We start from the raw sequence: 13,322 nt of genomic DNA, 5'->3' as shown, positions 1-13,322 counted from the left end.
TACTTTGACTATTTCTCTCAATTTATACTCATTTCTTTCACAACAAGAAATAATATTGCACTTAAAATAAAGAAGACTAAGAATAAGATATAACTAGCGTTACAAGTTTACCTCAAGGAATGTGGTCAAATAGATGAATAAGATCCATCTACTATTAGTTAGATATCTCGGGCTCAAGCCTTGGGAAGTAGAGAAATTTCTAGCAAAGAGCGCTTCTCCTTAATGGGTCATTTACGATAAATTTAAATTAGGAATAAATTAGAAAAGAAAATATCTTCGGAAGTGTTCCATAGTACATAGATGTGGTCCATACCATAACCGCACAAGCTTTACGAGTACAAGAAGTACTTTTCAATGGAAGAAAATTCAAATGTTTTTTTTTTAGTATGTTGTTCTGAGTCCAGTTTAATTGAATAAAACCTATATAAAGCGTGTTTAATTTTCACTTCATGATACTCTGTCCTTACTGCTACATGTTTCCGAGAATTTTCCATAACTTTTCATTGAAACTTTCTTGATTTAATAAGTCAATCTTTGACCCATTAAGTTACTAAGTTTCTCGAGAGCGAGGCCTATAAATATGCTTCCTTATACACTGCATATGATATCATAAACTAGTTCTATAATATTCTCATAGTACACACAATTCATAAGTTCAACAGCTTTGTCGACAAGATTTTTAGCTCTTATATTATTCATCTAGAATCAGATTTGTTACCTTCTTTTGATTAGAATATCAGTTTAGAAGATTAAATCATCAGAAATGGAGAGAAAAGCATCTCAAATCCAACCTCCAACTTACGGAGATTTGATCACTGTTCTTAGTATTGATGGAGGTGGCATTCGAGGAATTATTCCAGCTACTATCCTAAGTTTTCTTGAATCCCAACTTCAGGTCAATTTTCTTTTATATATTATATATAATGATGCGGATGCTCCTCTTTTATCCTAATTTTTGTACGCACGACAAATAAAACTGATAGTATTAAATTTGCAGGAGTTGGATGGAAAAGATGCAAGACTTGCAGATTACTTTGACGTGATTGCTGGAACGAGCACCGGTGGCCTTGTAACGGCCATGCTAACGGCTCCCGACGAAAATAATCGTCCACTTTATGCTGCCAGAGATATTACTCCATTCTACTTAGAGCACTGTCCAAATATTTTTCCACAAAACAAGTGGTATACATTTGCATAATTTATTCTCTAGTGTTTCCTTTTATTTGTACTAAGGCTGCTAAACTACAATTTTAATTTGTTGAACTCACAAACATGCAGTGGTTTATTTGCTCCAATTGGGAATATAGTGCAAACTCTAATAGGACCAAAATACGATGGCAAGTACCTGCATGACGTCATCAGGGAAAAATTGAAAGATACTCGCCTTAGTAACACTATCACTAACGTTGTTATTCCTACATTTGATATCAAGAAGTTGCAACCTACCATTTTCTCCACTTATGAGGTACATCTTCCTAAGTCCATCTTAATTGATCAGTACTTAATCATATTAATTAGTTTGACGCAAACGTGTATACGTGTTTCCTTTAAAGTGCTACTCCAATATTCACTACAATTTTAGGAATTAGCTACAGATTTCATCGTCGATCTGTCGCTAGATTGCTGATAGCTAACAGAATTTAATAATAATCCGTTACTAATCCATCACTATAAATAGGATTAGCAGCCGATTTTGTTGTTTAGCTACAAAATTTGCATGTCGCTAATTCTGTTTTTTTAGTAGTGATTTAGTTCTTAACCAAATGGGAACTTGATTATTTGGTTGCAGACGAAACAATCTGCATGTTATGATGCAAAGATGTCCGATGTTTGTATTAGTACCTCAGCAGCTCCTACTTATCTTCCTGCTCATTCTTTCAAAGTTGAAGATAGCAAAGGCAACGTTAGAGAACACCATCTCATTGATGGCGGTGTTGCTGCAAATAATCCGGTACTACAATTTATGAATACAAAAAAAATAACTTGTATATACTTTTAATGTAAGTTTTTAATTATAATATTTTAATATTTTTAAAAATATGTTGGCATGTTGTTTTTCAGTGTTTGGTTGCAATATCGGAAGTAAGCAAAGAAATTTTAAAGGACAACCTAGATTTCTTCCCAATAAACCCCCTGGATTATGGGCGTTTCCTTGTAATATCAATAGGAACAGGAGCTGCAAAATGTGAACAAAAATATAATTCATCCATGGCAGCCAAATGGGGTATTGTCGATTGGTTATTTCACAAAGGTTCCACACCACTGGTCGAAGTATTCACTCAATCAAGTGCTGATATGGTTGATTACCATAATTCTGTTGTTTTTCAAGCTTTTCATAGTGAAAATAGTTACCTTCGAATTCAAGTACGTATCATTTTCTTGTGTCTTATTATTATCCTTCTTTTCTTTTTGGAAGGATTTTAATAGGTAATGGTTGATTAATAAATTTTTTAATCGTTGAAATTAATAACAGGAGGATGAATTGAGTGGGACAGAAGCTTCAGTGGATGTGGCTACAAAGGAAAATTTGGAGAGGCTAGTAGAAATAGGAGAAAATTTATTGAAGAAGCCACTTTCAAGGGTAAATTTGGAAACAGGTTTGACAGAACCAATTCCTAAAGGAGGCACTAATGAGGAAGCCCTTAAGAGGTATATTAACACAACTTTGAGAAAATAAAATGGGAAGTATGTCAAATATTTGAAAACAAAATTACGCTATTATTGGACAACAAAAAAATGTGTTAGAAAAGGCCCTTTGTTCTTTGTGACTAAATTAATATATTAAGCATCGATTTTAACCATGTATTCATTAATAGCATAATATATTTTTGTGTCTTACTACTATGTTGTAGTATCTAAATATAAGAAATTGAAATTATGCATTAAAGCATTAAAATATTTTTTGGTGACAGGTTTGCAACATTATTGGTCAACGAAAGAAGACTTCGTGAGTCAAGATCGCCACTTATCAAAAAAGTCTCAAAATAAAAGTTCCTATATTTTGGGGAATATTAGGCATAGGGGACTAACTTCGTAAAATTCGATTTATTACTTTGTATATAGACTATATAGTACTAGTATAGAAGTGTATTCATCATCATTCATATTCATGACCTCTATGTAAGAAATGCTCTGTAGATAGGTATATATTGTCTGTACTTTGTACAAAATTCGTCTTTCTTATTAATATTCTCTATTGTCTGGCCAAAGTCTTAAAACTATTTTGGAACAATCAGCAGCATTTTTAAACCATATGCTATGGTGTCCCAGTTGAGTTTCCAATAGATTACTTAAAGTAGTAAAAACAAAATTTAACTTTTTCTTAAAGCTAGCATACAATGGGAGACGTATGTCACCACTTCAATTACAATAGTATGGGTTTGATTACCAGTTACCAAACTAGTTATTCCTAAATATGTATCTTCTACCATATTAAAGGGTAGTTTTATGCTAAATTCCCACTTAATATACAAATATTAGCTTGATTAAAAAAAAATCAACTTTCTGAGGCTCTATTTTAACTAGCATATCAATTTTAGTAGATTAAACACATATGGAGGGAATATTATCTCAAACCAATCTCCAACTTATGGAGACTTATCATCGTTCTTAGCATCTATAGAGGCAGTGGGAAAGTTAGGAATTTATACAAGGAGATTTTAAAAATAAATAAAATATTACATATGAATTTGAACTTGTTATCTAAAGTAATTTTTGAATTCTTTGCCATTTCACTGAGCTTTTTCTTCGTATCAAGAGAACTCAACAACTATATATAGTAGTAAAAAGTATTTCGATTTTGTTCTCTTTGCTCAATACTATAATTATTTTAACGAAGGAGATTATGAAATATTTTGGCCTTCAATATTTTCGCTCCAAATAATACACATATCCACTAATTATTCTACTTGTGGCACACAAGTACCAGAATTCAACGCCAAATATATTAATTTAAATACTTAAGAAAAATCAACTTTTTGAATAAGCAGTTACAGTATTGTGGAGACGTGAATCATATCCATCGTGATCATATCTTATAAATTTTAAATATTGCTTCAAGTTAAAGGATACACAAAATTAATGTTGCAGTATTGAAGAACATTCTTGATTATTGACCGATGATTTCTCAAGTCAACAAGAAAACCTCGCACTTATCACTATGGATCAAATTTCGAGCCATTTTGATTTTTTAAATTAACAAATTAAGCCTCAACCGTGCAATAAGTATAATAAACAATACTGTTTAATATTTCTTGCTTGTTTTGACTATGACTTCTTTCTATATATTCAAATGATATGGCGGACTACTCTTTCAAATTCTCTTTACTTATTATACTTTCCTATTGGCTATTATACTACTGAACTACTATAGTATAAATTTTTAAGGAAAGTCATGAGGTTGACTTCTGATGTACTTCAGATGCTTTGACTAAATTCAGATCCATCCCTTTCTTTTTCCCTTTTTTTTTTTTTTTGGTGGTGTAATTGCTTTTCTTTTCGTTTCCTTATCATGAATTGTGGGCCGTCTTTATTTTGTTCTAGTGGGCCGTCTTTATTTTGTTCCTCTATGGTACTAAATGTGGGCTTTTGGGATTTATTCAAGAGAGTGACAAATGGGCCATAGATGCCTTTGAGTGAATAACATGAGAATTCACTAGTAATGGGCCCATCCGTTTTATAATATTCACCCTAGCCTTAGTTATCTGTAACTCATATTTCAATGACTTAGAGGAAAGCACTGTAGTCGTGCAAAGTGGAGCAAACCGTCATAGTTTCTACTGGTTTCTTTAATTCCAGGTATGGATCTCAATCAAAATTTATTCTTTTCATGAGCAATGAGTCAATTTAGGTAGACTACAACTATATCCTGTAAAAGAAGAAAATAGTTCGGTAATGTTTAACTGTAGTACCTCCGAAACTTTTGTACGCAGTAGCAACATCATTGTCCATTTTGATTATTGTTTCGGTAAAGTTGAATCTTAACAGAAAGGTGTTATAATTTGAGACAAATTAGTATTGAGACACAATTTTCACTTTTTAAAAGAATTATGATATCAAGGTATGGAATGTTGAGATTTAGTTCTAACCTAAAATTAAAGGATTAGTTTCCCTAGACTAATTTGGACCATTTATTTATGTTATTGGATAGATTGAGGCTATTGGAGATTGTTTGAAGAGAATTTGGCATTTCAAGAGAGGTTGCGTTACGGTTATAAGGCAAGTGAGGCTTAAACTCTTAGTTTGCTTGTTTTTCATAAAAAGCATATGGTTTGTGTTTTATGTATGCATTTAAACCGTTTAGTTCGTGTGAGTGGGCAAGCATGATCTAAATTGGATAATTTTCAAGTTTCTAAAGTAATGACCGTATGAGTCCTTTAGCGTAAATTCGCTTAAATAGATACTATTTATATAAATGTAAAGTCTAGAAGTGGTATTGATTGGATGTATGTTCCACTTATCGGATCTTCAGAGGGGCACACTTCCATAGGTCCCATTGATGTTCAGTGAGAGATAGATGCTAGAATCTTAAGTGACCCGGGTAAGATGGGGGTAAATAATGCCCTCTCCGGAAGACGGGGTAAGACATAGACAAATACGTACTATGTCCTGTGAGCATAGATTCAGATTCAGTGTAGTGCATCTATTGCTTGTCCGGGTAAGATGGGGGTAAATAATGCCCTCTCCGGAAGACGGGGTAAGACATAGACAAATACGTACTATGTCCCGTAAGCATACATTCAGATTCAGTGTATTTCATGTAATGCTCGTCCGGGTAAGATGGGGGTAAATAATGCCCTCTCCAGAAGACGGGGTAAGACATAGGTAAATACGTACTATGTCCCGTGAGCATAGATTCAGATTTAGAGTATTCCATGTTTTGCTTGTTTATGCTTCATGATTTCAGCTTCAGCTTCAGTGTTTGTATATATTTAATATACTTGTACCGTGTAATTGCTTCTATGCATTATCAGGGATTTCAAAGACTTGCCCCAGGGGTAAGCTGAGAGTGTCGATGATCTTGCTGGGTCTTTTAGACTCACGCTTGTTGATGTTGTATGTGTGCAGGTGTGGTTAACGGTGACCAGGTAGCCGGTACTTGATTCATTCCAACTTTGTTCAGTCTAGTTCAGTCGAGGTGAGCCACCATTGGATCATGGCGGCCTTTCTTTTTTAGTTGACTTAGTAGTATTCTGAGCTACATCTCGTACTTTTATATTCAGACTAGTAGTTCCATGACTTAGACATTTTTATGGGGTTTATGGGCAAGACTAATTATTTGTATTTCGCTTCCGCACTTTTCTTTATATTATGAGACTTTGCGTATTATTAATTTTATTCGTTAATTTTCACATGATTAGCTTAGAGGGTTCGCCTTATGGGTAGAAGCTTGACGGGTGCCCGGTCACGACCTGAGTGTTAGATTTGGGTCGTGACAATTCAATTGGTAGTATATTTTGAAAGAGTTGTCTATATTCCGAAAAATATCTCCATTAGTCATAATTGAAAAAAAAATGAAATATTAAAATAGGAAGAGAGAGAAAATATTTTAATATATTAATGGATAAGTTATTAATTATATAAACTATGGTTGAAATCTTGCTTTAGTCAACTAAATCTTAGCCATTAATTCTAATACATGTCATGTGTCTCTAATCTAAGATAGAACTTGGGGAAAATGGTGAGATGGAAAATGAACATGTATATTGCTTAAAAAAGGTACACGTTGTGGAGGACGACATAAACCAAGCCTCCACTACATAAAGAAGGATGATGCATTTCCCTATACACTTAGACTGATCACTGGCAAAAAATATGGTTAGGATCGACCTGTATAAGGTGTGCATATTATTTGGCAAAAGGACGGTTACTATACAAAGTGAGACCCTATGGAACATGGTTAGGATCAACTTGGATGTGAAGTTTTGGCTTTCCTCATTCTGATCAAACTAGGCATTTGGACCTTGTCCATCTTGTAAGCTCCAAAAGCTTCCTTGGATATACTTTTCTGCTTTAAATTGATTTCTGAAGCTTCAAGATATACTCGTTGATAAATAAATCTCAAGAATTAAAGACTTTTTGCCCCTTCAAAGTAACAACATTTTAAAACTACAATAATGAGTTTACTAATTCAAATTAAAATAACTTAAATAAGGAAAATTCCCCTTCAACCCAATTATTGCGGAAAGAAAAATAATAATGGGGGAGCACATTATTAGCTACTTCCGATATCTAAGGCATTTGCTTGTCAATAGAGAGACGTTTACAACTTTTATATTAGCGATGTATGATTTAATTTGACATTGTAACAAGTCCCTCAGCTCGTCTTATTTTTCATTACTACTTACATTTATTATACTAAACAATTATCTAAAACGCTTCAGGATAGTATGAAAAAAAACTGTTTAAATCTTGCAAGATAACTATACTTTCGTTTTACGAATCAAAATTTGCTAGTGTTGTGCAAATAAAGTGATATTGATAAACAATTCGTATTATATAGTAATTAATATGAGTCTCAAAAAAATTCTTGTTACGTGAAAGTTTCGGTTCTAGCCCTTAATTATAGGTCGTCTTTGAATGGTTCTAGATATATATATATATATATATATATATTCGTGGTCATCACTCTTGATTTTTTTTGAGAAGTAAAAGGTTATATCCAAAACATATCGAGGATAAAGAAGCAACTTGATGGGTATTGAGGACTATAAATAGATGATTCGGCTTTTGCTGGATATATCAATAAAAAGTATAAGCATTGTTCTGGAATATACTTGTTTCATAAACTCATCAATATTATTTCCATCTAAAGTATTAAATATATCCATCAAATTAAAACAAAGTAGGAAAAATGAAGAGGGCAATAATGTCATCAGGTGGTTCATTCAAGGTGCAGCCTCCAACTTATGGTAAACTCATAACAATTCTGAGCATCGATGGAGGTGGCATTAGGGGAATTATTGCTGCCACCATTCTTGAGTACCTTGAGTCTCAACTCCAGGTGAAATCAATTTCATTATGTAACACACTTTTCTTTTTAGTATGTTAAAAAAAGAATGACATCTTTCTATATTAAAAATAATTTAAACTCTATGTGTAGACAAACACCTTCACATAAATTGATCAAACGGAGTGAGTCGTTCACAATGTTACCATCTATATTAATTTTATGGATATTTATTCACTATGTAAGTGATTCTACCTCCTTTTAGTCTGTTAAAAAAAAAATGACACTCTTCTATATTAAGAAACAATCTGAACACTATGTGTCGTCAAACACCGTCACACTTCTCTTTTGAACATGTTTTAGTAGGTTGGTTTTCTTATTTTTTTGGTTACTAGTCTCGCTTATTATAAACGATTAATTAACTGATGTATCTTTTATTGATCTGATAGTAAAAATTTCTTTTTCACCGCCACTTTATAGAAATTAAGTATGTATGTGAACAACTATATATATGCTAATTACCTTTTTTATGCTAAGTACTTTGAACTTATAGTTAACAAGTTTAAACTTTGGATCAATATAGGAATTGGATGGTGAGGATGCGAGACTTGCAGATTACTTCGACATAATTGCAGGAACAAGCACAGGCGGTCTTGTCACGGCCATGCTAATAACTCCAAACAAAGAAAAACGTCCTTTGTTTGCTGCTAAAGACATAAAGCCCTTCTATCTTGAGCATGGTCCTAAGATATTCCCACAAAAAAATTAACCCTTTTTTTTTTTGGAATTCTTGTTTAAGAACTAAAAATATTTGTCTTATTAGGACTGAAACCTTAATTAAACACTTTTACAGGATGGTACTGTTTGGATCAATAATGAAGACATTGAAATCTCTAATAGGACCAAAGTATAATGGGAAGTATCTTCACCAAGTCATAGAGGCGAAATTAAGGGAGACTCATTTGCATGAGACATTAACTAATGTGGTTATTCCAACTTTTGATATCAAGAATTTACAACCAACTATTTTCTCGACTTTTGAGGTTTCTCTCTCTCTCTCTCTCTCCCTTTACTGCGCTATGTTTATGTGAATAATAGTAGTTGTAATATTTTTGCCTGTAATTTTGATCCTTCAAGAACACTAATTTGCATCCTTCTTCCATGATTTTGTTAAAAAAAATAGACCAGTAATAATAATAATGACTCGTTCAAGTTAGGATTTTTATTACAACGTCAAATTTATCCCCTGAAAATAGCTATTTAAGAGTGTTGTTGCGCGTATCAAGTCCGCATATCTAAAACAGTTTGGCCAATTTAGGTGGCCTATTGCCCAAATAGATTCCAAAAAGGAAGTAATCAAAACTTAGAAAAATAGTCCTTTTGTGATTGATTTGTTTGATATAATCATGATAAAAGAATGAAAAAGCTATTAGTAGTTTAATTTAATAATAAAATAAATTATAGAAGAACAAAAGAACGAATGAAAAATGACTTTGAATTGGTCGAGTTGGGTGATGATCCCTATATTTATCCAAATTGGCGCTCTCATCTTAGCTCAAACAAATATTGATCAGGTTATGACTTAACCTGTTTATTAAGTTGGCGTGTTTAACCCGTTTAACAGGCTAGAGAAAAGTCATTAATGGATGCTAGGCTTTCAGATATATTCCTGCACATTATTTCCAGCATCAAGACAAAGATGACAACTTTCATGAGTTCAATCTTGTTGATGGTGGTGTTGCAGCTAACAATCCAGTATGTCAAATACTATTTTGACTATATTCTAGTTTATGCGGGTAAATATTTTTTGTAAAACATTTTCAAGAAACCAAACCGGTCAGCGTCATAATGGATGTCAAATTTCCTAGATGACATGAGATTCCTCTTTTCTCCTCCGGGGACATTTGGCCCCACCAAATCTGCAGCAACTCGGGTGTAGTCAAGACCATATTAAAGCTCAAGTTGATTGACATCTACAAAACAAAACCCGATGTTAATTCACCCCCCCCCCCCCCACTAGACAATAGTTTCATTCATAGCCCCATTTAACGTTTCCAAATAGCACATAATATGATATGCGGTGTTTTTCGGGTCATAGATCGTACTTGACATGGGATAGTCTCCTTATCGGGTTTGGATACGTCTAAAATATCTAAATCACCCAGTCTACTTCTCATTTGGATTTGGCTTAGCTCTATCTTAGGCTTATGCAAGAGTGAGTTTTTTCAAATTGACCTTGGACCCGAGCGAACTACTCGGGGTGAACCGCTGTCGGCCGTTGGGTGACCGCACACCAACTTAACGTTCAACGTGTTCCAAAGAAAGGGTGTTTCGGGATTTTTAGTGAAGGCTAGACCGTGAGCCCGCGTGTCCCCTTTGAAACCATACTTGTTGCCAGGAGTGGCGGAATTGATGATATGATATGAATGATAGTTCAAAAAATTGCGGAAATTTAAACACATAAGCAAATAAATACAGTTAAGATCGCATTATATTGGAACCCTTATGGTTAGATACTAGAAAGTTCCCCAGCAGAGTCGTCATCTGTTACGGTTCGCTTTTACGCGGGTAAGGCATAAAAGTAATCCGAGGTTGTTGGTGCTCTAATTTATTATGGAAAACTAGGAAAACTGGGTTTAAAGGTTTTTTCAAAAAATAAGTAAAAATCTTTTGGACCAGAGTTCGAGGTAAGGGTTCTGATGATCCCCTAAGGAAGGTTTTACGCACCCTAGCATTAAAGATTCGTAGAATACGGTTGACCTATGAGCTTCAATGTGTGATTAATGTATTTATTTGCCAAAAGAGTGTTTTGATTTTTCCGCAAAAAGGGTCATTCTTTTTCATATCATAATCATAGTTCCAAGAAAAATTTGGCAAAAATTCCCCCTTTGGGGGGGGGGGGGGGGGGGGGGGGGGGGTTTCAAAAATCCACGCAAGTGTTCAACTCACTTCGTTTCCGGACTAGGACACACCCGAGATTTCTCCCGAGTAGAGTCGCTACTATATATTCTAGTCCTAACGAAATGGGTTTAGTAATTACTGGTTTTATACATATATAGAAAATATGGAGTATATCTCCGATTTTTATACTTATATATATATATATATATATATTACATGAAAGAAAATGCAAGTGTTTTTATTCAAGCTCATTTAAATCCTTGAAGCCCATAAAATCAAGTCGCATTCTAAGTTCCAAGATCCGTCAAAAAACCAGCCCTCAAAACCGTCCAATTTAGCCCAATTTTAGAGTTGTGCTTCCAGGCCCAAAAAACATCTTACTAGAAAATTATTCTAGGTCCAAGTCTCAACGGTCCAATTCTTTATCAAAGTATTCAGATTGGTGCTTCTTTTAACCATAGCCCAACTGTCTCTTAAAAAACGTCTTTTGGCCATTTTTATCATGCAAAAACGTTAACAGCCTCATACTTGAAATGGAAAGGTTCTTTAATCATTTCATTTTTTTTAAGGAGGTAATCACTTTGTTTTGGACTTAAAACCATTTCCTTTAGGTAAATTCCATTTCCTACTGCTGCTTTTAACCAGTGACATTTGGAGAGGAAAAATGACTCTTGAAACCTCTTAAATTAAGGAAAGAATTATTAACCATATTTGAAAAATCGATTTGTTTTGACGACTTACCTAAATTGGTAAATATTTTCCTAAGTTCTAACATGCATAATGTGTTCCAATAATCACATATTCGGTACCTATACAACATATATATGGCAAATATACATAAACGGAGAAAGAAGGAGAATGAATTTTTAACTGATGGGCCTACCAAACCCATCAGTGCCATTTTCACCCATTGGCTGGGCCTTCAAAGCATATCAGCTTCCCTTTCTATTCATTTCCCATGGACTCGATCAAGAAGGGTATTGGGCCTTTGGCCCAACGAATTTTGCGTAGTAAAGAAATCCCATTCCCCCCCCCCCCCCCCCCCCCCCCGCCCCCCCACAAAAAAAAGTAGGATTTTCATGCAAGCAAAGAAAGAAGGGGATGTAAATTAGAGAGCATCCAAAATATTCCAAGTAAAGAGATACATAACATACCAATTTGTCAAAATAAAACAAAAACTATGCTTGGACGAAAATTTAGACAGGAAGACACATATTAATGTTTATGAACTGAGGTAAAAGAACAAATCCAGGATTCAAGGTCATGGGCCTAACATCACAAAGCCCACATGAAACACAGAAAAATAGAAAAGAGAAACAGAGCCCAAATATGCAAATAGCATTAAACATATCACAAGATTTTTATTCATAGAGTAGGTATACACTCTTTCCCACTTGATATACCACATATATACACAGCTATAGAGATGCTAGTACACTCTTTCCCACTTGATATACCACAGATATACACTCTTTCATTTTATTTTATTTTGGCTTATAAGCTGTTTTTTTTAAGCTAAGCCAAACGGGCCAACTTATTTTTTTGGGCTTATTTTAAGTACAAAATGACTTATAAGCTGGTCAGTCAAACACTCAAAAAAGCTAAAAACAGCTTCAGAAACTTATAAGCTAAGCCAAACGAGCTCTTAGTTGATTCGAATCTTACGCAACCAAGCAAAGTTTAACTACTTCTTTTAATTTTTGATTTTCAAAATCTCATTAACATTGATGTTGGAGACATATATATATATATATATATATATATATATATAATTGGAGCCTAAAATGAAAGGATGCTATTTTTTGGCTTAAAGTGCTGTAGTTGGGTAAATGTTTGAAAGTGTTAAAAAAAAGAAATGCAACTAGTGCTCTTAAATTGTCATGTGTGGACAAGTGAGGGATGGCTCAGTGGTTAAGCACCTCCACCCACGACCGGTAGGTCCTGGGTTCGAGTCACACTGGAGGGGAAGTGTGGAAACACTATAAATCCTCCTAAATGGGAGGGGGAAAAAATTGTCATGTGTGTGTGTGTGTTTTTTTTTTTTTTTTTTTTATTTCTTAATTTTTTGTTTATTACTTTAATGTTTGTTGAAGGCATTTTTTTTATATATATGGATAATAGATAAATGTTGTGCTTTTAACTATGGAAGAATTACTTTTTGATCCATCCAACTAAATATTGTATTATCCTACTCATAATTCTTAGCATTTTGCCAATGCCTCCCCCATAATAGTGTAAAACTAAAAGCAATGGCACATAACAAGTTTTATAAATGAGAAAATTTCATAAACATCTATAGTTTAGAGCGTAATTACGAAACATAATAACAGTTTGTGTATTTTCTAAACGTAGCTATAATTGTTGTATTAGACAGAAAAACTGTACTAGCCAAGTATCAACTGTACTAGATGGTGTATATCAAAAGTATCGGGTGTGTATCACCTGTATCAGACGGATATGTTGAATTTCGCGT

General features: G+C 33.8%; 1 protein-coding gene and 1 pseudogene across 1 annotated transcript; both read left to right on the top strand.

The window, feature by feature from the left end:
* The first annotated feature begins 626 nt into the window (after positions 1–626).
* LOC132623407 (patatin-like protein 2) lies at positions 627–3,213 on the top strand. Its single transcript, XM_060338156.1, has 7 exons — positions 627–895; positions 998–1,182; positions 1,279–1,465; positions 1,790–1,951; positions 2,062–2,364; positions 2,474–2,649; positions 2,913–3,213. The coding sequence occupies exons 1-7, from the start codon at positions 764–766 to the stop codon at positions 2,986–2,988; spliced, it is 1,221 nt and encodes a 406-aa protein (XP_060194139.1). The 5' UTR covers positions 627–763; the 3' UTR covers positions 2,989–3,213.
* Positions 3,214–7,728: 4,515 nt separating this feature from the next.
* Positions 7,729–9,724, top strand: LOC132629115 (patatin-like protein 2; annotated as a pseudogene).
* The last annotated feature ends 3,598 nt before the right edge of the window (positions 9,725–13,322 follow it).

The sequence above is a fragment of the Lycium barbarum genome, chromosome 2 (assembly GCF_019175385.1).
Source record: "Lycium barbarum isolate Lr01 chromosome 2, ASM1917538v2, whole genome shotgun sequence".
Classification (NCBI taxonomy): Eukaryota; Viridiplantae; Streptophyta; class Magnoliopsida; order Solanales; family Solanaceae; genus Lycium; species Lycium barbarum.
The sequence above is the reverse complement of the archived record's forward strand: the minus strand, read 5'-3'. Positions and strand labels throughout refer to the sequence as shown.

Bases quoted from the DNA above. Each gene is read 5' to 3' on its own strand.
- LOC132623407 (XM_060338156.1), top strand. From the start codon at position 764: ATGGAGAGAAAAGCATCTCAAATCCAACCTCCAACTTACGGAGATTTG. The intron at 1,952-2,061 runs GTACTACAATTT...GTTGTTTTTCAG, and splicing joins GTGTTGCTGCAAATAATCCG to TGTTTGGTTGCAATATCGGA. The intron at 2,365-2,473 runs GTACGTATCATT...AATTAATAACAG, and splicing joins ATAGTTACCTTCGAATTCAA to GAGGATGAATTGAGTGGGAC.